At 37.9% G+C, this 27,306-nt stretch overlaps 2 protein-coding genes across 2 annotated transcripts; both read right to left on the bottom strand.

Annotated features, from left to right (window-relative positions):
• Positions 1–8,869: 8,869 nt before the first annotated feature.
• On the bottom strand, positions 8,870–11,088 carry LOC127747727 (protein NPGR2-like). The gene is made up of 4 exons (XM_052262126.1): positions 11,077–11,088; positions 10,618–10,876; positions 9,196–10,412; positions 8,870–8,893 (listed from the first exon to the last, which is right to left on the bottom strand). Exons 1-4 carry the CDS (start codon positions 11,086–11,088, stop codon positions 8,876–8,878), a joined length of 1,506 nt encoding a protein of 501 aa, XP_052118086.1. The 3' UTR covers positions 8,870–8,875.
• LOC107482869 (superoxide dismutase [Mn], mitochondrial-like) lies at positions 11,085–15,430 on the bottom strand. The gene is made up of 5 exons (XM_052262121.1): positions 15,386–15,430; positions 11,647–11,772; positions 11,471–11,527; positions 11,187–11,264; positions 11,085–11,105 (listed from the first exon to the last, which is right to left on the bottom strand). The coding sequence occupies exons 1-5, from the start codon at positions 15,428–15,430 to the stop codon at positions 11,085–11,087; spliced, it is 327 nt and encodes a 108-aa protein (XP_052118081.1).
• Positions 15,431–27,306: the final 11,876 nt, after the last annotated feature.

The following is a 27,306-nucleotide window of genomic DNA, read 5'->3' as shown; positions in this document are numbered from 1 at the left end:
AGAGATTGTTGGTATGAAGCAAGCTATGGTCATCTTGTAAATCTTAGTTAGGCGGATTATAATGGTTATAAAGGTTTTCGAAGCTAATAATAAATAAAGCATAAAATAAAGATAGAGACACTTATGTAAATCATTGGTGGGAATTTAAGAGAAGTGTATGGAGATGCTTTGTCCCTGTTGAATCTCTGCTTTCCTACTACATTCCTTCAATCCTTCATACTCCTTTCCATGGCAAGATGTATGTAGGGCATCACCGTTGTCAATGGCTACATCCCATCCTCTCAATGAAAATGGTCCAAATGCTCTGTCATAGAACAGCTAATCATCTGTCGGTTCTCGATCATGTCGGAATAGAATCCATTGATTCTTTTGCGTCTGTCACCACACCCAACAATCGCGAGTTTGAAACTCGTCACAGTCATTCAATCCCTGAATTCTACTCGGAATACCACAGACAAGGTTTAGACTCTCCAGATTCTCAAGAATGGCCGCCAATAATTCTAGCTTATACCACGAAGATTCTAATTAAGGAATCCAAGAGATATTCGTTCGTTCTGAGGTAGAACGGAAGTGGTTGTCAATCACGTGTTCATAGGTGAGAATAATGATTAGTGTCATGGATCATCACATTCGTCATGTTGAAGTGCAACGAATATCTTAGAATAAGAACAAGCTAAATTGAATAAAAGATAATAGTACTTTGCATTAAAACTCGAGGTGCAGCAGAGCTCCACACCTTAATCTATGGTGTGTAGAAACTCCACCATTGAAAATACATAAGTGATGGTCCACGCATGGCCGAATGGCCAGCCCCCTGAATGATCAAAAGACCGAATGGTCAAAAGACTAGACACTTAGTACAATAGTAAAAAGTTCTATTTATACTAAACTAGCTACTAGGGTTTACGGGGATAAATAATTGATGTAGAAATCCACTTCCAGGGCCCACTTGATGTGTGCTTGGGCTGAGCTTGAACTTTACACGTGCAGAGGCTTCTCTTGGAGTTAAACGCCAAGTTGTAACGTGTTTTTGGCATTTAACTCTGGTTTGTGACGTGTTTCTAGCGTTTTACTCCAGAATGCATCATGGAACTGGCGTTGAATGCCAGTTTGCGTCGTCTAATATCGAGTAAAGTATGAACTATTACATATTGCTGGAAAGCTCTAGTTGTCTACTTTCCAACGCCGTTGAGAGTACACCATTTGGAGTTCTGTAGCTCAAGAAAATTCATTTCGAGTGCAGGGAGGTCAGAATCCAACAACATCAGCAGTCCTTTGTCAGCCTGAGTCAGATTTTTGCTCAGGTCCCTCAATTTCAGCCAGAAAATACCTGAAATCACAGAAAAATACACAAACTTATAGTAAAGTTCAGAAATGTGAATTTTACATAAAAACTAATGAAAACATCCCTAAAAGTACTTTGTTATAAAAACAATGCCAAAAAGCGTATAAATTATCTGCTCATCAGTGATAATATTTCATTTATGGATTATGATTTTTTGTTATTGTGAAATTTTAATCACAAAATTATTTATTTAACGCGATAAAAATGTCGGTAAAAACTACTTTTTTAAACGATAAAAAATGTCACTGTCAGGGTAAAACGGCGGTTCAAAACGCCATTTTAACCAACCAAAACGCTACTGTTAGGGTAAAAATGGCGTTTTAAAAATGCTATTTTAATCAACTAAAACGTCAATCGGTCAGGGTAATAATGGCGGTTCAAACCGCCATTTTAACCTATCCAAAAATCGTCCTTTTAACCCTTGAAATAACGGCGGTTTGAACCGCCATTTTAACCTATCCAAAAATCGCCGTTTTATCCATGTAAATAACGGCGGTTTGGAACCACCGTTTTAACCCAGGGAATTGTGGTGGTTTTTAAAAAACTGCCATAATAACCAGAATGGCGTCCAGAATTACGTCGCTTTACAAAACCGCCATTCTTGGTAATAATGGCGGTTCAAACCGCCGTAAATACCAAAAAATACCGCCATTTTTACCAAAATTTTTTGTAGTCATATAGTTGTCTTAGCTTTTGGTTGTGATTAGAAAAATGTTTTGGATTGTTGAAACTTAGTTAACCCTTTTTTCATATGAGATTTGTTTTGAAAAGAGAAAAAGAAAGGGTAAATTAAGGAATTTGTGAAAATTCTCAATCACAACATTGCATTAATAAGCTTAGTCAAAATGATGAAATTTTTCAAGTAACTCATTTATAGGGCACCACCCACCCCAATTGATTGAAAAAAAAAAATTAGAACTTGCTTGAATCATACACTTTGTGGATCATGTTTTGAGCAAAGAACACAAGCTCGCGAGATTTGAGCCTAATGGTGTAGTTACATTTTATAACCACTTATATTCCTTCTTGTGTGTAATTGTTCTCTTCCTATGATTGTGATCTTTGATTTGTTTAATTCTATATGTCCATCATTCCTTGCATACATGCACTTATATGATTGAGGCCATTGTTTCATTAGCTCACTTACCTAAATAGCGTACCTTTTACTCTCCATTGTTAACCAAATTTGAGCCTATGCTTAACCCAATTGTTCTTTTATTGTAGCACATTACAAGCCTAAAGCGAAAAACAATAAAAGTCCCTTGTTTGGATTTTTGATTAGCTTAGACTAGTGATGAGTGTTTATTGTTCAAGTTTTGGGAGATTTGTGAACATTGGTTGGGATAAAAGAGTGTATTATATATCTCCATATTTGGGAATTAGATGCATGCTCATGTATAGATTAAATATGGTGACCTTATGCATTGATGTTTTTGTACATATCCATGTCAAAAAAAAATTGAAAAGAAAGAAAAAGAAGAAAAGCAATAAAAAGGGGATAAAAATACCCAAAGTGAAGTTCAATAAAATCAATGCATAAGTGTTGTAAATGAAGAGGAAATACATGAGTGTGTGAGAAGTGAAAAATGGGTAGTTAGGTTAGCAGTTAATTGTACAGGCTATTATATAGGTTAGGTGGAAAGTCTAGGCTAATCAAGGATTCAAATTTTAGTCTACTTAACCATATATGACCTTACCTTGACCCTAAGCCCATTACAACCTTATGGAAAGCCCTCATGATGATTGTATGCATGCATTGAATGATTGTTGATTGTTAGATGAAGAATAAATATTGGAAAGCATGATTAGGAGAGAACGGAGTGAATCAACCCCTAAACACTTGAGTGACTAGAACGGATACACATCCGGTGAGGGTTCGATTGCTCAATTACATGTTTCCACCATGATTACTCTTTTTCTTGCAAGTTTGTGAATTTAATTTAATAATCCAATGCAATTGTGGGTTTGGTTTGGCTTGAGTTGATTCCTATTGCTCTAGCCCTTATACTTACATATGTTTTCTTGGAAGTTGATTTGTTTTGACCAAGTCTTTGCATTCATATAGATAGTTGCATTTAGATATTTTACATTGAATAAATGTTGATACCCTTTTGCCTTTTTCTTGAATCTAGCATGAGGACATGCTTAGTTTAAGTGTGGAGAGGTTTGATAAATCCCAATTTTGTGGCTTATCTTGTGCTTAATTTAGGGGATTTTATCACCCTTTTCCCATATTTATTCAATGAAATAGCATGGTTTTGTAACTCTCCCTTGATTTGTGCTTAAATGTGAAAACATGCTTTTTAGGACCTTAAATTGGTGATTTTAACTCACCTTAATTCCATTTGATGCCTTGATGTCTTTGTTAGTGATTTCAGGTTCATAAGGCAGGTATTGGATGGAAGAAGTGAAGAGAAAAGCATACAAAGTGGAGAATGCATGAGGAAACAAGAATTGGGAAGACTTCAATGGACGCGGACGCGTACAAGGCGCGCGCGCACAAAAGTGTCATCGCATGGCGACGCGTACGCGTCATGGATAGAGAAATTGCCAAACGGCGCAGACGTGTACATGACACGTATGCGTCGATGCTCTCACGTGACCCACTTAAAGGCAAAATACTGGGGGCAATTTCTGAGCTGCCCAGGCCCAACCCAACTCACTTCTGAAGCTACTTCATACAGAATTCAACCTAGAGCAAAAGGGGGAGCACTTAGTTAGTCATGATGAGCCTTTAGTTAGTTTTCTAGAGATAGAAACTTCCTCTTCTCTCTAGAATTAGGTTAGGATTAGGTTAATTTCTCTTGGATCTAAGTGTAATTTCTTGATTTCATATTGTCTCTTCTACAATTTCTTATGTTAATGCCTTAATTCCCTAGTTTCTCTTGTTAATTTCTTATTTTACACTCTTTTATGTTGATGGACCCTTGTTAGATTTCCTTTTCTTTTAATGCAATTTTATGTTTCCATGCTCTCTTTGATGTTTGTTTTCATTGATATTGTTGATTTCTTGCTCATGATGATTATGGGTCTTGTTAATTCTTGCAATTGGTGATGTTTACTTTTATTGCACTTTAAGTGTTTGATAGAATGCTTCCCTTAATTTTTGAGTAGTTTTTTCCACTCTTGGCCTAGGCTAAGGGAATTGAGTGATCTTGAGTTATTGGGTCCCAATGAATTGGTGGTTTGAGAATCCTTGGTGATCAATTTGAGAACCATTGACTCTAGCCTACTACTAAGTCCATTAGTAGCTAGGTTGGGACTTATGGGCTGATGTTGATCAAGCCATTTGACGTGCCTCAAGCTTAGGAGTAGATATTACGTACTTAAAGCTTTTGAAGGTAGACTTAATGAGTTTGGTTCCTCATAATTGTCAATATATGGTTTGTAGACAAGGATAGTAATCTTAATTACCTATGTTTAGCCAAGAGTATCTTTCCTTTCTTTTCTTAGTTAATTGTTCATTTACTTTCTTGCCCTTTTTCAACCAAACCCCTTTGTTCCTTCATAGCCAATAATTGAACATTTCATTGCAATCCCTTATGAGATGACCCAGAGTTTAAATACTTCGGTTAATTCTTATTTGAAGTTTGTTACTTGTGACAACCAAATTTAATTTGATGTGAGAGTTATTTGTTGGTTTGGAACTATGCTTAGAACGAAATTCTTCTTTCTATAAGAAAAATTCCTAACCAATGCAATTTTCAAACCACCAGTTTGCACCGATGTTTGTTGTTTTATCTCTGGTGTCTCCGATTTGGACCTCTTCGGTCTCGCCTTCTGCTTGAGGATGAAATTCTTCGCAAGCCCGGGTTCCCCCGAGTTCAATGGTATTGTTTTCCTTTCCTCTGGGGTCACCTTTAAGGTTCAGACTTTTGTTATAATATCGTCGCGCGAGATTTTGGTCTCCTTTTATGGTGGCTATCCCTTCCGGGGTTGGAAACTTCATGCATAGGTGTGGAGTGGAGACTACTGTGGTGAGCTAATTTAGGGTCGTCCGTCCTATAAGGGTGTTATATGCGGAGTTCACGTCAACCACGATGTAATCTATGCTTAGTGTTTTGGACCGGGTTCCTTTTTTGAAGGTCGTGTGTAGTGGGATGTATCCAAGGGGCTGGATCGGAACGTCTCCTAGCCAGAACAGGCTGTTGGGATACGCTTTGAGCTCTTTGTCTTGTAATCCGAGCTTGTCAAAAGCGGATTTGAATAGGATGTCCGCGGAGCTTCCCTGATCGACCAGTGTTCGGTGGAGATTGGCATTAGCTAGTATGATGGTAATGACCTCAGGGTCATCATGCCCAGGAATGATGCCTGTGGCGTCTTCTTTGGTGAAGGTGATAGTGGGGAGGTCGGATGGTCTATCCTCTTTTCCGACATGGTATACTTCTTTAAGGTGTCTTTTGTGGGATGATTTGGAGATTCCCCCTCCTGCGAATCCTCCGTTGATTATTTGGACGTGCCTTTCTAGGGTGTGAGGGGGATGTTCAGCCTGTCCGCCCTCTTCATCCCTCCTTCTCTTTTTTGGTTCATTCGTTCTGTTGGCGAGAAATCGATCTAGTTTTCCTTCTCGTGCCAAATTTTCTATGACATTCTTCAAGTCGTAGCATTCATTAGTGAGGTGTCTATAGATCCGGTGGTATTCGCAGTATTCAGTCCGACTCCCCCCCTTGTGTTTGATTGGGCGAGGAGGTGGGATCTTTTCGTTGTTGCATATTTTCCGGTAGACGTCTACTAAGGATACCCGAAGAGGGGTATAGTTATGGTATTTCCTGGGTTTCTCTGTGGATTGGTCTTCCTTTTTCCTTGACTCATTGTCTTTGTCCCAAGGTGGATAGGAAAATTCAGCTTTAGAGGTTTCTCCTAATCAGAAGTTTTCCTCCATGTTGATGTATTTCTCAGCCCGTTCTTGCACTTCATTTAGGGATATAGGGTGTTTCTTAGATATGGAGTGGCTGAAGGGCCCCTCACGTAGACCATTGATGAGTCCCATGATGGCTGCTTCTGTGGGGAGGTTCTGTATGTTGAGGCATGCTTTATTGAATCTTTCCATATAGCTGCAGAGACTTTTCCGGTGTCCCTGTTTGATTCCTAGCAGGCTTGGAGCGTGTTTGGCTTTGTCCTTTTGTATGGAGAACCTGGCTAGGAAATTTTTGGCGAGGTCGTCGAAGCTTGTGATTGATCTTGGGGGCAAGCTGTCGAACCACTTTATTGCCATTTTTTGTCAGGGTGGTCGGGAAAGCCTTGCAACGGGTTGCGTTTGAGGCATTCATGAGATACATCAGACTCCTAAAGTTGCTGAGGTGATGGCTTGGGTCAGACGTGCCATCATATGAGTTCATGTCAGGAGCTTTGAAGTCTTTTGGGGCCTTGTCTTTCATGATTTCTTTCGTTAATGGGTCTTGGTCCTTATGGGGGCTAGTTTCTCGATCGGAGTGAGCGGTTTTAGCTTTCAGGGTGGCTTCGAGTTTTAGGAGTTTTTCTTCTAGTTCCCGACGCCATCTTGTTTCTCTCCGGAGATCTTGCTCGGCTTCTCGTTGCCGTTCGACTTCTTGCTCGAGTTGTTTGAGGCAATCCTGCTGTTCGTGGATGGCATCTAAGATTTCTGCACTCTGGGGTTACTTGTCTCCCTTGGAGTGGTGTGTGTCGTTCGGGGAGGTCGGTGTAGCATCCGTGTTCTTCATTGGCGTTCCTTCTTCTAATCCGGAGGTAAGGTCGTTGGTAGGAGGGTTGTCTGCCATGACGATGGGATGACTTCCAGGTTCTCCGCCAACAGCGCCAATGTTCTGTGGGTTACCTGAAACTGGGAGTTCGATCTCGAACGAGATCTTCTGGTCTTGGCCGAGGCTGCCATGCCCGACTTTGTTTGGAGTGGGAGGTACTGCTGGTTCTCGATTCACCGAGGGGTTGTGGTACTTGTAGGAGACTCCGATGCTTAAGTCAGTTCGGGCTTTAGGCAGGTTTTTCGTAGAATTGGAGTATGAGTTATACCTAGGTGCTCAAGTGTATTTATAGTAGTGCTTGACAATCTTTCTTTGAAATAAGTTTGTTTATTTTATCTTATCTTTTGTGGGTGAGATCGTATCTTTGGACCAACCGCCTCCTAGCAGTCGGTGATCCTTTTATTGGGCCTCTGCGGACTTCTGCGAGGGTCTTCCGAGCTCTTTGGTGAGAGTTCTTTTTTAGTGGGCCGGCCTTTAGAGAGGTCGGTCCCTTGTCTTCGTCCAACCCGGACCTTACAGCTCGGTCCAGGGTATGAACACACAACATATCTAATAAATTATGTGAAATTAGTTCATTTTTTATAATTTATTTAAAAAATAAATTTGTATTATAAATTTCTAAAATTATAAAAATATTTTAAAATAATTTATTTATATTATTTATTATTTCATAGCTTGATTTTACGTCATCTTCAGTTGTGTTTTAAATAATTTGATGTCAATCTTTTTCTTACTAAAATAATCAAGAAAGGTGTTTTTTTTTTCTTTTATTTTCCACTCTGTTTTGAAGATTTCGTTACAACCATTCTTTTCTGGTTTCTCCCATTATTTTTTGAGCTAATAATGTTTCATTTTTCATTCTTTTGTCGTCCTACTCAACAGTCCACACTACAAGATTCTATTTTTGGCATCCACTTTCCAATTTTACCCTCACGGTAACCATTAATGAGTTACCGCACCATTCTGATTTTCCCTGTTAATTAAACAAATTTACCTTCAAAATTTATTTGTCATGTGTCACACCTGATAGGTCAATCTATAACCGTCCTTAGACATCATTCCTTATGCCACTATAGAACTGGCGAACTAATCAACAAGTGAACTTCCGAGCGATGAAAACAAATAATAATGTTTAGAGATAATAAAAAAAAATCCAAACCGTTTAAATTTATTTTATTTAATATTAATTATTATTAAAATAAATTTATAATTATAATAAATATTTAATTATAGATGTAATATGTACGAAATTATAAATATTATATTATATAAAATAAACTTTAAATATTGATATTACCAAAAAAAAGTCCAAAACAAAACACAGTCACTATGTTGTAGATCTACTGAAAAAAGTACAGCACTGAAACTTTGAACAATATTCATCTCCATCCATAAACAACTAAAAACTGGAAGCCAAAAAGAATTAGAAGAAGCAGCACATTACTAAAGTAAGATCACTTTCACTATAATTACAGATGTTCCTCAATAATAGCTTGGTCATTATTTAGAAGTCCATCTATTTGAAACGGTGACATTAGATTAGATTCATTTATAGTAATAACAATAGGAAATAAGGCTTGGTACCCTTAAAGGATAGCGCGTTGACCTGAAAAGTAACCGTCCACAGGCAACTGAACATTCTGATGCATACCAAGCGGAAAATTGAAGAACGGCAAACCAGAAGAAGGATCCAGAAAAGCGCCGTTTCCCACGCCGCAACCGCCTGCGGAGCCCTGAGCAACCGCCGGCAGAGGCGGAGCCTGAATTTGGAGAACACAGAATAAGAGATGCCATAAAATTTCTCCATATCTCAAATGCTAGAGTGAAACTGAAGATTCAAAACTATGTTTCAAATAAAGGAGGAAAATACTATGAAAAACTGGTTAAAAAAAAAGCAAAACAAAACTTGGAAGTGAGCACTAAAAATGATATATAAAAAGGGAAATATTTACTTACAAAAATACCCATAAAAAATAATCTTATACTTTGGTAATGACTGAAACCAAATATGAGAATTCCTAATGATTGTTCTTTGTGCCTCTTCTTAAAGATGAGAATTAAGGCCAAGCTTACTTTAAATAATTTGAACAATTAAGGAATAAAAGTAATTAATCTTTCAATGTTGTATACCTTCATAACCTTATTTGCAGTGCCCAAACTTTTGTTTTGGACTTGAAGCACAGCAAGGAGGAAAGTATATGTCTCCACTGCACTCCTTAATCTTCCCTGTGCAATCCGGAGTTTCGCTTTGGTTCTCAACAACTCTCCTTGATCCCATTTCCCACTTTGATCTATGGCAGCATCAATAACCAACTCTGCATCCACAAAATTCTTTTGAGCTGATAAAATCCTTGCAAGTAATACATATGCAGCAACACTAGATCCACCCTCAAGCTTAACCAGTTCCTTTGCATGACAAAAAGCAATGCTCAAGTTCCGCTGCTCGGCGTATTCTAGACAAAGATGAAGGACTATGTAAGGATCACTCTCACTCATCGTTCTCTCTGCCGTTTTCAGAGCCCTCAGTGCTTCGGATTGCATTAAAACTTTCTCTGAATCAGAAGCTATCAACCTTGATTTCGATGAGAGCAGAACACCTAGTAAGCAATATGCAATTGCCACCACTTGCATGCACTTTCCATCCAACTGAGAAATTGCTTTGCAAGAATATTTGATTCCATCCTCAACACAAACCATGTTATCTGCACAAATTTTTGAAGCTAGAAGCAGTTCCTGTTCGCACTCCGAGTTCTCTCTATCATTCAAAGAGTTCCTCAAAAGATCCAAAGCAATCATGTGCTCACCTTCACCAAAGTAACAAAGTGCTAGAATATAATGTCTTTCTTTCCTCTCCATGGTTTCCGGAAGCAATTCCTCAACCTGTTGAGCCAGTGTCTTGAACTCCCCGGAAACAGTTAGAGCAAAAGAAAGATGATCAACTACTGAAGGGTCCCATTCAATGCTTCCTATAGCAGAATTTCTCAGCAGAATAAGAAGCAAGAGAACAGCTTCTTCTATATTGTTTCTTGGGACAAAGGAACCGTCCAATTGAGAGCGAAGCGAAGGAGGACTCGCTTCACAGCCGCTATACAGAAGAAACATAGCAAATTCCTTTTGAATTCTTGAAGTTGTTTCAATGTCAAGATTCCATGGATAAAGCAAGGCCCTCCTAAATGATGATATGACATGTTGATGAGAGCCGGCAAGGTTCCATAGCTCTGGAAGTAGTTCTACAGCATTTCTTATAGTCTCTTGTAACTTTCTGTCTAAATCAAAGTTCTCAGGCCATCCTTCAGGTAATGCAGATTCAACGGTGTCCAAAATAGTCTTGCATGATCTAGCAGCTTCTGCAAAATTCATAAATTCACAAATGAAATCAGAACTGCAACTTAGCCGAAATTTACATGGTAGTTCAAGTTGCATTCCAAAGAGTAAAGTGCGAATTTGAATCAATGATGAGAAATTTAACATAATATGTAACTAGCAATATAATATGAATTTGTTGATTTTCTCATTAACTAAACATAAATGAATCTAAGAATAAAGAGGCACCTTGAAACCTTCCAAGAATCTGGAATGACTTTGCCTTGAGCAAAACAGCTTCAAGAAGTAGACTAACAGCATGAATGGACATAGGAGGTGCTGCATCACTCAACGAACGGCGTCTATTCATATTCCGTTCACATCTTCTAGATATAGAAATTTTCATCTTTGGAGCAACAGCTGCAATGTCTATTCCTTCAAATACATGAAGTGCTGCTTCAAAATTACCCTTCTGATATTCAAGGCTTCCTAGTAAAGCTCTAGCTTCCTATGAGAAAAGGGTCATTTACTCATTTAGTTTCATCTTATAATGAAGAGACATCTCAATCAATGAAATCATCAAGAATATATTAAGAAAGGAAGCAAATTTTCTCAGCCACTTATCAGCATATAAAGAAAATGATAATAACAACTTTTATACAAGGAAAGGTATTTTGAAATCTTTGAAACTTTGAAAATTCTGCTAACACAACATTTCATAAATCATAACCATCACACTGAAAAGAAAAACAGGCCTTCAATAATGTCATTACAACAATCATGCCATCACTAGTTAACAACCAAGCCCGAAATTTTACCTGTAAGTAATATGCATGCTCCCAAACATCTATTCCAAGAAACGGAACCAATCTTGGTCCCTTCGTAACCAGTGGGTCCTGCAAAACATAGGGATATGCATGGATAACAGCAGCTCAAAATAACGAGAAAGTGAAAAAAATAAAAAGAAAAACGTGTGGAACTGTGACAAACATCTTCTTTAATATACACTTTTCACCATAGCAATCAGTAAGTAATATCAGCATTTGCAGAATATGTAGTAGAAACCCAAGATTAACCAAGAAAGTTAGAAGGGACAGATTACCTGATTCACAGTGGTTTCAACTACAAGCTTCTTAAACTCCTTGTCTAGACTGAGCCACTGGCAAAGTAGTACAACTTAAATGGAGCGAAAACAGGATAATTCAAATAAATAAAATAATAACTGAAACATAGAGCTCTAATGATCTACATGGACATAACAAAATTAGTAAAACATACCACCCATCCAGACCCTTGTAAGGCAGCACCCTCCGCGTTCACCTTCTGTACCAATTTTTCAAAAGAGCCAAAATGCTCGTCAATGGCCCATCCTAGTGAACCCATGGGAGGCTCGCCGCCTCCTTCCTGTAAATAATGAAGCATTAAGCAAAAGAACTACTTAAAGATAACTCACACACGACATTGAAGTGAGGCAAGGCACAAACTTACCCGATGAGAAAATTTGCATGATGCGGAGAGTATAGAATATATTAATTGTTATTAGAATATCAGAGAGTGAGGAAACTAGTAAATACCACTTAGCAAGTGATGAGCGGATAATTTATACGCTTTTTGGCATTGTTTTTGCATAGTTTTTAGGATGATTTAGTTAGTTTTTAGTATATTTTTATTAGTTTTTATGCAAAATTCACATTTCTGGACTTTACTATGAGTGTGTGTTTTTCTGTGATTTTAGGTATTTTCTGCCTGAAATTGAGGGACCTGAGAAAAAATCTGATTCAAAGGCTGACAAAGGACTGCTAATGCTGTTGGATTCCGACCTCCCTACACTCGAAATGGAATTTTTTGGAGCTACAGGAATCTAAATGGCGCGCTCTCAATTGCGTTGGAAAGTAGACATCCAGAGCTTTCTAACAATATAATAGTCCATACTTTGCCCGAGTTTAGATGACGCAAACTGGCATTTAACGCTAGCTTTCTGCCCTATTCTGGCGTTAAACGCCAAAAACAAGTTGCAAAGCAGAGTTAAACGCCAGAAACAAGTTACAAATTGGCATTTAATTCCAAGGAAGACCTCTACACGTGAAAGCTTCAATGCTCAGCCCAAGCACACACCAAGTGGGCCCAGAAGTGGATTTCTGCATCATTTACTCATTTCTGTTACCCTAGTAACTAGTTTAGTATAAATAGAACTTTTTACTATTGTACTCACATCTTTGGACGAGCGTTTGGGAACATCTTTGATCATTGTTAGTCCTTAGACATTGGGGCTGGCCTCACGGCCATGCCTACCCTCTTTTCACTTATGTATTTTCAATGGTGGAGTTTCTACACACCATAGATTAAGGTGTGGAGCTCTGCTGTTCCTCGAGTATTAATGCAAAGTACTATTGTTCTTCCATTCAGTTCATGCTTATTCTTATTCTAAGATATTCATTCGCACACAAGAACATGATGAATGTGATGATTGTGTGACACTTATCACCATTCTCACTTATGAACGCATGATTGACAACCACTTCCGTTCGACATGAAAAAAAACTTGAATGTATATCTCTTGGATTTCTAATCAACGATTCACATTGACGTCGGGATTTTTGCTAGTAAAGAATTTTATAAAGTCGCGTTGTAAGTATAGATTCTGAACCAACAGAAATCCCTTCGTACAAACGTTTTGGTTGTCACAAGTAACAAACCCCTAAGTAAATTGATAACTGAAGTATTTAAACCTCGGGTCGTCTTCTCAAGGAATTGCAGGGAGGTATGTTCTTATTATTGGTTATGAGTTTTGTAAATTGGGGGTTTTGAGAATGATGAATGGGTATGATAAACAACAAGTAAAATAAATAAATGACTGTAAAATAAACTCTTGGCAAGGTATGAGAAATTGAAAGTCCTATCCTAGTTATCCTTATCAATGATGATGAAAATTGAATCTTAATTCCACTTAGTTAACCCTTGCTAATGCAAAGGAAGGTCAAATGGCTAATTAGTTTGATCTTCAAATCCTAGTTAATTCCTAGAAAAAGATTGGGAGTATAGAAGTTCAAGCTAATTAGCAAAGATAGCGATTATCGATCACATTGAGTTTGATAACTCAAGAGTTACTGATTTCCTAACCAAAGCCAAGAATGTGGAAAGCTAAATTGAAATCATAAATATCTGGAATACCTCAAGTAATATTCATTCAAAGCAGTAAAATCTAACATGGAAAAGTTTCAGAAGCCAATTGGGCAACATAAATCAAACACAAATAAAAGTATCAGAGTAAATAAAAGTAGAAGAGAAACATAAATTATTGAACCTGTGGCTGAAGAAGAAATAAACCCTAATTTCTAAAAATCCTAATCCTAAATCCTAAGAGAGAGGAGAGAGCCTCTCTCTCTAAAAACTACATTTAAAACCTAAAATTGTGAGTTATGAAAGCCTGTTGAGTCTCTGCAAGTTCGCTGACTTTAATCTGTGCTTCTGGGCTGAAAACTGGGTTAAAATGCGGCCCAGAATCTCTGCCAATGACTTTTGTAATTCTGCAGATCGCGCACGTCACGCGTCCGCATCGTCCACGCGTTCGCGTCGTTCATCCAAATCGTGCTGCTCACTATCCACCGGAGTGCCCAATTTCTCCTTCTTGCTACGTTCTTCAGTAGATTTCCCACATGAAACCATGGGGGTTCTTTGAATGTCCAAACGTCAGAAAGGTAATCGATTTCTTGCTTGATCCAGGTATTTAAGTATGAAATCGTATTCATCCTCGATGATTTTCTTTTCAACTATTTCTTCACCTTCAAGCACAAAATCCTCCTTGTTGTCTTCTTTCACTAGTTCTTCAACCGCGCTTCTGCACTCTGGTTGTCAGAAGTTCTCCTTGCTCATTCCTTATTGTTGTGACTCCAGACTTCTTGGGCACCACTTGTATTGGACTAACCCATTCGCTATCTGAAATGGGGTAAATGATATCTGCTTCAAGCAGTCTGGTTACTTCCTTCTTGACAACTTCTAAGATGGTGGGATTCAATCTTCTCTGAGGTTGACGGACAGGCTTTGCTCCTTCTTCTAAGAATATTCTATGTTCACAAACTTGAGGGCTGATGCCTACTATATCCACCAAGATCCATCCAATTGCTTTCTTATGCGTCCTCAATACACTAAGCAGTTGTTCTTCTTATTGGGAAGTGAGCTCCCTTGTAATGATAACTGAAAACTTCTGCTTGTCCTCAAGGTACGCATACTTGAGGTGTGAAGGAAGGGGCTTTAATTCCATTTTCCACTCATGGTTTGGTTCTGGATTCTATGGGGCTGGTGAAAATGGTGATGAATCTTCAGTATGTTCAGAGGGTGTTCCTACACTTGGGTCTTGCTCCATGTGACTCTTTTCCATTTCTTCCTGGTGAGTTGCAGCTAAAATTTCATCAATGATGTCACATTGGAATATAGAGTGATCTTCTGGGGGATGCTTCATAGCTTCATCTAGATTGAAGCTCACTGTTCTGCCATCTACCTCAAAGGAATAGGTACCCGAAAAGGCATCCAACTTGAATTTTGAGGTCTTCAAAAACGGTCTACCAAGCAGGATTGACGAAGGTCTCCCTGAGTCATTTTGGGGCATCTCCAGGATATAAAAATCAATGGGAAATGTGAGCCCCTTAATGCTCACCAATACATCTTCAGCAATTCCAACCACTGTGATAATGCTTTTATCTGCTAACACAAAACAAGCTATCGACCTTTTTAAGGGAGGGAGCCTTAAAGCATTATATATAGACAAGGGCATAATACTCACGCATGCTCCTAAATCACACATACAGTCAGAAAACATCACACCTCCAATGGTGCAGTTAACCATGCATGGGCCTGGGTCACTACATTTTTCAGGTATATTTCCCATTAAAGCAGATATAGAACTACCTAAAGGAATAGTTTCTAATTCATTAATTTTATCTTTATGTATCCACAATTCTTTTAGAAACTTTGCGTATTTAGGTACTTGCTAAATAACATAAAAAAGGGGAACATTTACCTTAACCTTTTTGAAGATCTCTACCATTTTGGGATCAAGTTCCATCTACCTTCTGGATTTCTTAGCAAGCTGTGGAAATGGAATAGGAGTGGCATCTTTTACAACTTCAGCTTGCTGGGGTTCTGCATTCCTTGGTTGGGCTGCGTCTACTTTAGCCATGCCTTGTGCTTCATCATCTTCTTCAACATCCTCTACCTCAACTGTGTCCGTAGCTGGGGCGTGTTCTAGCAGGCTTGGTTCCTCCGGGTTCCTCTCTTGCAGTGTGGTTCCAGACCTCAAGGTAATGGCATTGATGCCACCCTTGGGGTTGGATAATGGTTGAGAGGGGAGTCCACTGGAGCTTGAAGACTAGTTATTGGAGTTATTCAGTGATCCAATCTGTGAGACAAGGGCTTGCAAGGTAGAGTTCAGACCATTTAGAGTAGAAGTAAGGTTGTTTTCCATGGCTTGCTGTCTCCGATCAATAGATTGTAGTAACTCATCATTAGAAGATGAAGAGGGATAAGTGATCTAAGGGGTCTGCTGAGATGCTTGAGGCTGCCTTAGATGAGGTGCTCTGTAGGTCTGATTCTGATTCTGCTGCCTGAAGTTGTCATTGTTATTCCACCTCTGGTTTCCATTGTTATCTCTGCCTCCTCTATTATGATTGTCCCTCCATCCTTGGTTAGAATTATCTCTCCAACCTTGGTTGGAATTATCCTGCCATCCATGGTTGTAGCTGCCACCTTGATTGTTCCCTTGATTGGGGCGGTTATAGAAGTTATGAGTGGCTGCCACAGTGTTGTCTTCCTGTTGGAGTTGTGGACATTCATCAGTATAATGACTGTAATTGGCACAGATCCCGCATACTCTTTGTGGAACCAACTGTTGGCTTTGTTGTGGCGGAGAAAGTTGAGCTTGTTGTTGACTCAACTGCATCTGTTTCAGTAAGTTGATCATTTCGCATATACTCTGGGTTAGAGCAGTAGTCTCTTTTCTAGATGATACCTCTGCAATAGCTCTTGACCGACTTTGTTTCTGCCTGTGATTCCTAGTAGATTTAGCTAAGTCGCTGATCAATTACAATGCCTCATCAGTAGTCTTGTACTTTTTCATAGACCCATTGCTAGCACCTTCCAATGTGGTCTTATCTTGAGGCTTCATGCCCTGTGTAAAGTAGCCGAGCAACACTATATTGTCAATCATATGGTGGGGACATGCTTCCAGAAGATTATTGAAGTGCTCCTAATATTCGTAGAGAGTCTCAGATTCGTCCTGAATGATCATGGAAATGTCTTTCCTCAGTTTATCGGTAACCTCAGCTGGAAAGAATTTCTCCAAAAATTCTCTTCTAAGCGTATCCCAGTTAGAAACAGTTACTCCGGGTTGAGTGTAGTACCACTCTCTTGCCTTTCCCTCAAGAGAGAATGGGAAGGCTTTTAACAGAATAGAAGTTTCATCAACACCATCACGCTTAACAGTAGAAAAAGCTGTCTGAAAATCCCTAAGGTGTTTGATAGGCTCTTGAGCAGGTAAACCGTGAAACTTGGGCATCAAGTTGAGTAGTGTAGTCTTTATTTCAAAATCCACAGCCACCGCTGGGTGGTGTGCCTGATACGGCTATAGTGTAAAATCAAGGGCTCCAGCCTCCTGGATAGTGACTATCCTAGGTGCTGCCATGTCACCTGCACGTAAATCAACCGAATCAGTAGAAAGGGAGCTTGTTTCTTCCTTGAGTGACGTTTCAGATTTGTCCTCGGAGAGGACTAACCGACGCCGAGCTTACCTTATACGTGAAATATTTCTTTCAATCTCAGGGTCCAATACTGGCAAGCTTGGATCAGGAAGTGAACGCGTCATTCAATGAAAGAAACATGCAGCTCATAGTAGCAAAATAAAAAGAAAAATGCAATTAAATAAATTCCAATCAATAAATTAGCACACTATTGCAACTCCCCGGTAACGCGCCAAAAATTGACGTAAGTTGAAATTGGTAGATTAAGAATTAATTAGAAAAATGGCGTTGCAAGTACAGTTATTAACCGGCGAAAATCCACTTATCAATTTAGAAAAGAGTTGTCACAAATTTTAGAAATAAAATACTGGGAGTATGAGTCCCAGGACGTCTCCCAACGAGTTGCAGGAAAATGTGCTATTTTATCAATCAGAGGTTTTCCAAATGGGTTTTGAGTTTGATGAACAGAAAATTAAATTAGAGAATTTATATGATTTAAATAAAAATCTTGACCGGGAGAAGATTAATTGGAAGTTCTATCCTTGTTGGAATTTTTTCAAGATCAATTAATAATTAGTCATTGTTTTCATTTAATTAACCCTCAACGAATGAAGGAAAGTCAAATTAAAAGTCAACTTCTATTCGCAAGTCCTAATCCTCTCCCTTGGGAAGGATTAGAGTTAGTGACTAACAAGCCAACCAACAATGAACCAATTACAATTGAACTCTTGAGTATTCCAACTCAAGATTCTCCTTTTAATCAACTCCCAATCAAGTTGGGGAACTACTCCATCATCATAAATATTGACTTCACAAAATTAATGGGAAAAATAAAAAGAGACATAATAAACAATAATCAAAGAGATTAAGTAAAAGTAAAAATAGTCTTGTATTAATGAATTCTGAAAATAATCCAATACCAACTCTGGACAAATTAAGAATATGGAAGAGTAAATAAAAAGTAAATGACAAACTATAATGACCAATTCCGGAGGTAGACTCTTCTCAAAAGCCAAAGCCAAAAAATCTTCAAATCCTAAATTATGAATGTCAAAAAGAAAAACCTAGGGGAGGAGTAAAATCAGATCTAAAAACTAGAAATTATGTGAAATGAATCATTCTCCTTGTCTCTGGATGTTCCTTGGCTCTAATCTGTGTTTCTGGGCAAAAAACTAGGCTGAAACGCTGCCCAGAATCTATGCCAGCGACTTCTGTAATTCTGCAAATCGCGCACGTCACGTGACCGCGTCGTCCACACGTTTGCGTCCCTCAGCATTTCCCGTGCCACGCGTGCGCGTCGTCTACGGATTTGTGTCACTCGTGTAGCTTCCAATCCACGCAGTCGCGTCAGGCGTGCGAGCGCGTCACTGTGATTTCCTCCACTTCGCGCGGTCGCGTGAGCCATGCGCCCGCATCACTTCTTGCTGGTCATCTCCTCAATTCCTTGTGTTCCTTCCATTTTTGCAAGCTTCCTCTCCATTCCTTACGCTATTCCTGCCCTATGAAGCCTGAAACACTTAACACACAGATCACAGCATTGAATGGTACAAAGGAAAATAAAAATATACAATTAAAAGGTCTTTAGGAAGCAATTAAACACAATTAAACACAATTAAAAGGTCTTCAGGAAGGAATTGTAAATACATGCAAATTATATGAATAAGTGGGTGAAGACTTGATAAAACCACTCAATTAAACACAATATAAATTATAAAATAATGGTTTATCAAATACCACAGACAAGGTTTAGACTTTCCGGATCTCAGGAATGCTGCCATATGGTTCTAGCCTAAACCATGAAGGTTCTAACCTCACGGACTCGGTCCGTGGATCAGAGACCCAAGATACTATACTCCAGCTGTCATCCAATGACTACGTTGAACATCATGTAGACTGCTTGTTGTTGTCAGGCACGCGGATCTTGGCTAAGCGAGTAACGAAGATAGTGCGTGATTATCACGGATCACCCCTTCATTCTGACTTAACTGAATTAAGTACGAGAGTATATCTTGGAGAATAAGTAAGCGTGAATTGAAAGAGAAACAATAGTACTTGCATTAATTTATGAAGAACAACAGAGCTCCGCACCTTAATCTATGAGGTGTAGAAACTCCACCGTTGGAAAATACATAAGAGAAAATTGCCTAGGCATGGACGTGAGGCCAGCCAAGCATGAAGTTGATCAAAAGATCAAAAGATGATCCAAAGATGAAATACAATAGTAAAAAGTGCTATTTATACTAAACTAGTTACTAGGGATTACAGAAAATAAGTAACTAAGTGCAGATAGTGCAAAAATCCACTTACGGGGACCACTTGCTGTGTGCTTGGACTGAGCATTGAGCTTTACACGTGCATAGGCCTTTTTAGGAGTTAAACACCAGCTTGGATGCCAGTTTGGGCGTTTAACTCCAGTTCTGGTGCCAGTTCCGGCGTTGTACGCCATAAAAGGGTCTCTGGCTGGCGTTTAAACGCCAGTTTGGGCCATCAAATCCCGAGAAAAGTATAAACTATTATATATTTCTGGAAAGCCCAAGATGTCTACTTTCCAAAGAAATTATGATCGCGCCAATTGGACTTCTGTAGCTCCAGAAAAACGTGTATGAGTGCAGGGAGGTCAGAATCCAACAGCATCTGCAGTCCTTTCTCAGCCTCTGAATCAGATTTTTGCTCAGGTCTCTCAATTTCAGCCAGAAAATACCTAAAATTATAGAAAAACACACAAACTCATAGTAAAGTTTAGAAATATGATTTTTTCATAAAAGATAATAAAAATATAATAAAAAGTAACTAAAACATGCTAAAAACTACTAAAAACAATGCCAAAAGCGTATAAATTATCCGCTCATCACAACACCAAACTTAAATTGTTGCTTGTCCCCAAGAAACTAAAAAAACAAGATAGGATAAAAAGAAGAGAAAATACAATAAATTTCAAAATATCAATGAAGATTAGTTTTAATTAGATGAGTGGGACTAGTAGCTTTTTGCTTTTGAACAGTTTTGGCATCTTACTTTATCCTTTGAAGTTCGGAATGATTGGCATCCATAGGAACTCAGTATTCAGATAGTGTTATTGATTCTCCTAGTTTAATATGTTGATTCTTGAATACAGCTACTTTATGAGTCTTGGCCGTGACCCTAAGCATTTTGTTTTCTAGTATTACCTCCGAATACATAAATGCCACAGACACATAACTGGGTGAACATTTTTAGATTGTGACTCATCTTTGCTAGAGTCCCCAGTTAGAGGTGCCCAGAGTTCTTAAGCACACTCTTTTTTGTTTTGGATCACGACTTTAACCACTCAGTCTCAAGCTTTTCACTTGGACCTTCATGGCACAAGCACATGGTTAGGGACAGCTTGATTTAGCCGCTTAGGCCAGGATTTTATTCCTTTGGGCCCTCCTATCCCTGATGCTCAAAGCCTTGGATCCTTTTTACCCTTGCCTTTTATTTTAAAGGGTTATTGGCTTTTTCTACTTGCTTTTTCTTTTTCTTTATTTTCGCCATTTTTTTCGCAAGCTTTGTGTTTTTTACTGCTTTTTCTTACTTCAAGAATCAATTTTATGATTTTTCAGATTATCAATAACATTTCTCTTTTTTCATTATTCTTTCAAGAGCCAACAATTTTAACATTCCTAAACTTCATTATAAAAAATATGCAATGTTCAAGCATTCATTCAGAAAACAAAAAGTATTGCCACCACATCAAAATAATTAAACTATTTTCAAGATAGAATTCGAAATTCATGTACTTCTTTTTCTTTTTTAGAAAATATTTTTCATTTAAGAAAGGTGAAAGATTCATGGGATTATTCATAGCTTTAAGACATAGACACTAGACACTAATGATCATGTAATGAAGACACAAACATAGTCAAAACATAAAGCATCAAAACCGAAAACAGAAAAGAAAATAAACAAGGAGATTAAAGAACGGGTCCACCTTAATGATGGTGGCTTCTTCTTCCTCTTGAAGAACTAATGGAGTTCTTGAGCTTCTCTATGTCTCTTCCTTGCCTTTGTTGCTCCTCTCTCATGGCCCTTTGGTGAGGTCCATGAGTGGGCTCTCTTATTTGCTCCATCCTCTTTCAAGTGATGGGCTTTTGAGATGAATCTCTCCATCTCCCATGACTCAGAGTTGGAAGCAGCTGTCTTTCCTTTCTTCTTCCTAGAGGTTTCTCCGGCCTTAGTTGCCATTAATGGTTATGGAAAAACAAAAAGTAGAGCTTTTTTTCACACCAAACTTAAAGATTTTCTCGTTCTCGAGCAAAATAAGATAAAAGGGAGTAGAAGAAGAATGATGCAATTAATTTTGAAAACTTATTACTGTATACAAGAAAAATTAAAAAGAGTTGAAAAGAATTTGAAAAGATAAGTAAGTTTTGAAAATGTTTTGAAAGAAATTGAAAAGAATTGAAATAAAATTAAAAGAATTGGAAAGATTATTAATTTTTGAAAATAGAAATTGAGAGATGAACATTTAAAATATGTTTGATGCAAAAAATTATGAATTAAAACATGAAAAATTGAAAAAAAAATCGAATTGGAAACAAAATTACCTCCCTTGCGTCATCCTGGCGTTAAACCCCCAAAATGCTATCCATTCTGGCATTTAACGCCCACTTGACTGCCTCTTTGGGCGTTTAACGCCCAGCCAGATATGCTGGCTGGCGTTAAATGCCAGGAATCTTTCTTTACTGGGCGTTTTTCTGAACGCCCAGAATGTTGCCATTTCTAGCGTTAAACGCCCAGAATGCTGCCTGCTTGGGCGTTAAACGCCCATTTGCTATCCTTACTGGCGTTTAAATGCCAGTAAGCCTGTCCTCTAGGGTGTGCTATTTTTGATACTGTGTTTTATTCCGCCTTAATTCTGCGGCTATTTTTGTTACTCCACATGATCATCAATCAACCTAAAGAAAACATAACATGGCAATGGAAAACAAATGTCTATAAAAAATAATTAAATAACATTGGGCTGCCTCCCAATAAGCACTTCTTTAATGTCAATAGCTTGATAGTGAGCTCTCAGAGAGCTCAGAGACTCAGAGCTTAATAGTGGCCTCCAACCACCAAACTTAGAGTTTGAATGTGGGGGCTCTACTTGACTTTGTATTGAGAGAAGCTTTTCATGCTTCCTTTCCATGGTTACAGAGGAAGATCCTTGAGCCTTAAATACAAGGTAGTCCTTATTCAGTTGCAGGACTAACTCTCCTCTGTCCACATCAATCACAGCTCTTGTTGTGGCTAGGAAGGGCCTTCCAATGATGATGCATTCATCCTCATCCTTCCCAGTGTCTAGGATTATGAAGCCAGCAGGGATGTAAAGGCCTTCAACCTTCACTAAGACATCCTCTACAAGTCTATAAGCCTGTTTCATTGATTTGTTTGCCATCTCTAGTGAGATTCTGGCAACTTGTACCTCAAAGATCCCTATTTTCTCCATTACAGAGAATGGTATAAGGTTAATACTTGAACCAAGGTCACACAGAGCCTTCTCAAAGGTCATGGTGCCTATGGTACAAGGTATTAAGAATTTACCATGATTACGTTTCTTTTGAGGTAAAGTTTACTGAACCAAGGTATTCAGTTCCTTAATGAGCAATGGAGGTCCATCCTCCCAAGTCTCATTACCAAATAGCTTGGCATTCAGCTTCATGATTGCTCCATGATACCGAGCAACTTGCTCTTCAACAAGATCTTCATCCTCGTCAGAGGAAGAATCTTCATTAGAGCTCATGAACTACAGCATTAAGTTCCATGGAATCTCTATGGTCTCTATATGAGTCTCATATTCCTTTGGTTCCTCAATAGGGAAATCCTTATTGGTCAGTGGATGTCCAGAAAAGTCTTCCTCGCTAGAAATCACTGCCTTTTTACTTTCTCCAGGTTCGGCCACTTTGGATATAGTTATGGCCTTGCACTCTCTTTTTGGATTCTCTTTTGTACTGCTTGGGAGAGTACTAAGAGGAGTTTTAGTAACTCTTTTACTCAACTGACCAACTTGTGCCTCCAGATTTCCAATAGAGGACCTTGCTTCAGTCATGAAACTGAGAGTGGCCTTAGATAGGTTAGAGAGGCTCTGCCTATAATTCTCTGTCTGTGAAACTTGCAATTTTGCTGCATTAGAGAAACTAATTGAGGCTTAAACTCAAAGTTGTTTGCTCTAACGACAGGAATTGAGATGCTTCTTCCATAGAAGTTGGAAGTTGGTGCAGTAAAGTCACCAAGCATCTTCCTTGCATCTCTAGCATTGTTGTTGGGTTCGGCTGCCATGTCTGCTTCTTTTTCGAAATTTTCTGTAAGTTCCTCTTCGGAGTGTTGTGCTTTAGCTTCTCTTAGCTTCCTCTTCAGAGTCCTTTCAGGTTCAGGATCAGCTTCAACGAGAATATCTTTATCATTGTTCCTACTCATATGAAAAAGAAGAGAACAAAGAGAGTAGTGGAATCCTTTATGTCACAGTATAGAGATTCCTTTATGTGAGTATAAGAATAGAAGAATAGAAGAATGAGAAGAGAGATGAGATGAGTAATTCGAACAGAGAGAAGAGAGAGGGGTTCGAATTATGAGTAGAAGAGAAGTGTTAGCAATTAAATACAATAAATAGAAAGAGATGAGAGAGAGAATATTTGAATTTTAAGAAGAGGGAATAGAAAAATATTTTTATTTTTATTTAACTAATTAAGTTAGTTTTCAAAAATTTGAAAAAGAAATACAAGAAAATTAAAAACTAAAACAATTAGTTAATTAAAAATATTTTTGAAAAAGTTGTTAGTGATTTTCGAAAATTATAAGTGGAAAAGTAGTTAGGCAGTTTTGAAAAAGATAAGAAATAGTAAACTTTTTTTTTAAAAAATTAAAACAAACAAGTCAAGTAGTTAGTTGAAAAAGATTTGAAAATAAATTTTGAAAAGATAAGAAGTTAGAAAAAGAGTTTGAAATTAGAATTTAAAAAAAGATGTGATTGAAATTTATTTTGAAAAAGAATTGAAAAGGAAATTAAAAAGATTTGATTTTTAAAATTAAAGTTGATTACTTGATTAACAAGAAACTGAAAGATATGATTCTAGAATTTAAAGATTGAACCTTTCTTAACAAGAAAGTAAGGATTTTCAAAAATATGAAATAAAATTAGGAAAAAGATTTTGAAAAATTAGTTTTAAAATTTTCGAAAACATTAAACGAAAAATGAAAAAGATTTTGAAAATTTTTAAGAATGAAATTCGAAAATCATAAAAAAATGAAAAAGAATTGATTTTAAAAAAGATTTGAAAAGATAAAGTTTTTAAATTGAAATTTTGACTTGACTAACAAGAAACAACTAAATTTTAAAAATTTTTGACCAAGTCAACTAAAAATTTCGAAAATTATGAGAAGAATAAGGAAAATGTATTTTTTTTACTTTTGAATTTTTAATGAGGAGAGAGAAAAACAACAAAATGAAACAAAACATAAAAATTTAATATCTAAACAAATAATGCATACAAGAACACTTTGAATGTCAAGATGAATACCAAGAACACTTTGAAGATCATGATGAACATCAAGAACATATTTTTGAAAATTTTTAAGAAAAAAAAGACATGCAAGACACCAAACTTAAAAATTTTTAATGTTTAGACATCATAAATTCGAAAATGCATAAGAAAAACAAGAAAAGACACAAAACAAGAAAATTTAAAGATCAAACAAGGAAAATCATCAAGAACAACTTGAAGATCAAGAAGAACATATGATGAATTTTCGAAAATCTAAGAAAGAAAGACATGCAAGACACCAAACTTAAAATTTGACACTAGACTCAAACAAGAAACACAATTTTTTTGGTTTTTATGATTTTAAAATTTTTTTTGTATTTTTCAAAAATAAAAATAAAAAGCTTAAAAATAAAATAAAATTACTCAATCTAAGCAATAAGATGAACCGTCAGTTGTCCAAAGTCGAACAATCCCCGGCAACGGCGCCAAAAACTTGGTGTACGAAATTGTGATTCACACTTTTCACAACTTTGATACAACTAACCACCAAGTGCACTGGGTCGTCCAAGTAATAAAACCTTACGCGAGTAAGGGTCGATCTCAAGGAGATTGCCGGTTTGAAGCAAGCTATGGTCATCTTGTAAATCTTAGTCAGGCAGATTCAATTGGTTATGAGTTTTGATAATTGAAAGATAAATAAAACATAAATTTAAATAAAGATACTTATGTAATTCATTGGTGGGAATTTCAGATAAGTGTTTGGAGATGCTTTGTTGCTTCTGAACATCTGCTTTCCTATTGTCTTCATCCAATCATGCGTGCTCCCTTCCATTGCAAGTTGTATGTTGGTGGATCATCATTTTCAATGGCTACCATCTGTCCTCTCAGTGAAAATGGTCCAGGTACGGTTTCTGTACGGCTAATCAACTGTCGAATTTTTCATCTCGGATGAAAAATACCAGGCACAGCTACCGCACGGCTAATCATCTGTCGGTTCTCACTTTTGTCAGAATAGGATCTCTCTATCCTTTTGCACACTGTCACTGCGCCCAACATTTGTGAGTTTGAAGCTCGTGACAGTCATCCCGTCCCAGATCCTACTCGGAATACCACAGACAAGGTTTTGACTTTCTGGATCTCAGGAATGCTACCAATTGGTTTTAGCCTATATAATGAAGGTTCTAACCACACGTACTCGGTTTGTGGATCAGAAACCCAAGAGAATATACTCCAATGACTATGTTGAACATCATGTAGACCGCTTGTGGTTGTCAGGCACACGGATCTTGGCTAAGCGAGTAACGAAGATAGTGGGTGATTGTCACGGATCACCCCTTCATTCTGACTTAACTGAATTAAGTACGAGAGTATATCTTGGAGAAGAAGTAAGCAGAATTTAAAGAGAAACAATAGTACTTGCATTAATTCATGAAGAACAGCTGAGCTCCGCACCTTAATCTATGAGGTGTAGAAACTCCACCGTTGAAAAATACATAAGAAAAAATAGCCTAGGCATGGCCGTGAGGCCATCCAAGCATGAATTTAATCAAAACATCAAAAGATGATCAAAAGAGGAAATACAATAGTAAAAAGTGCTATTTATACTAAACTAGTTACTAGGGATTACAGAAAATAAGTAACTAAGTGCAGATAGTGCAGAAATCCACTTCCGGGGCCCAGTTGGTGTGTGCTTGGGCTGAGCATTGAGCTTTACACGTGCATAGGCCTTTTCAGGAGTTAAACCCTAGCTTGGATGCCAGTTTGGGCGTTTAACTCCAGTTCTGGTGCTAGTTTCGGTGTTTAACACCAGAAAAGGGTCTTTGGCTAGCGTTTAAACACCAGTTTGTGCAACCAAATCTCGGGCAAAGTATGAACTATTATATATTGCTAGAAAGCCCAAGATATCTACTTTCCAACGCATTTGAGAACGCGCCAATTAGACTTCTGTAGCTCCAGAAAAACGTGTTTGAGTGCAGGGAGGTCAGAATCCAATAGCATCTGCAGTCCTTTCTCAACCTCTAAATCAGATTTTTGCTCAAGTCCCTCAATTTCAGCCAGAAAATACCTGAAATTACAAAAAATACACAAACTCATAGTATAGTCCATAAATGTGATTTTTGCATAAAAAATAATAAAAATATAATACAAAGTAACTAAAACATGCTAAAAACTACCAAAAAATAATGCCAAAAAGCGTATAAATTATCCATTCATCACATACCTAGTTGGTAAGGCTTGTCATGCGCATCCCTCTTCCATTGAGCTCCTTTTAAGTAAATGTTTGCAAGCACTTAGTCCAACCTTTGGTCGGTGTTGATCCTTCTAGTGTAAGAGTGTGGGTCTCCTAGAATTTGTGGTAGTTTGAGGGCTAATCTCACACTTTCAGGGATGAAATCCAAGAGTTGCTATCTCACCATGGTGCGCCAGTTTTTGGGCTGTGGGTTCACACTAGTATGATAATTTTTGGTGAGCAAAGCGTTGGCGTAGAACTCTTGCACCATTAATATCCCAACTTCCAGGATAAGATTGGTTAGAAATATCCCAATCTCTTTTTTAGCCTAAAGGAGACCTCGGGGATCACCCTTTTGTGCTTCACATATCATAGAAGTGGTATTGGTGAGGAATCTCTCTGTCTCCCAAGGTTAAAAAGCAGAAGCGATTGCTTTTCCTTTCCTCTTTCTAGAGGATTCTCCAACTTTGGGTGCCATGAGTGTAAATGAAAAGCA

This window comes from Arachis duranensis, chromosome 1 (genome assembly GCF_000817695.3).
Source record: "Arachis duranensis cultivar V14167 chromosome 1, aradu.V14167.gnm2.J7QH, whole genome shotgun sequence".
Taxonomy (NCBI): Eukaryota; Viridiplantae; Streptophyta; class Magnoliopsida; order Fabales; family Fabaceae; genus Arachis; species Arachis duranensis.
Note: the sequence above shows the minus strand (reverse complement) of the source record. Positions and strands in the feature narration are given on the sequence as shown.

Excerpts from the sequence above, each read along its gene's own strand:
- LOC127747727 (XM_052262126.1), bottom strand. Across the intron at positions 10,413-10,617 it reads GATTCTTGGAAGGTTTCAAG|AAGCTGCTAGATCATGCAAG; the intron begins GTGCCTCTTTAT and ends TGAATTTTGCAG.
- LOC107482869 (XM_052262121.1), bottom strand. The coding sequence starts at position 15,430 with ATGGAACTTGATCCCAAAATGGTAGAGATCTTCAAAAAGGTTAAG. Across the intron at positions 11,528-11,646 it reads TACAAGGGTCTGGATGGGTG|TGGCTCAGTCTAGACAAGGA; the intron begins GTATGTTTTACT and ends CTACTTTGCCAG. Across the intron at positions 11,265-11,470 it reads TTGAAACCACTGTGAATCAG|GACCCACTGGTTACGAAGGG; the intron begins GTAATCTGTCCC and ends TATGTTTTGCAG.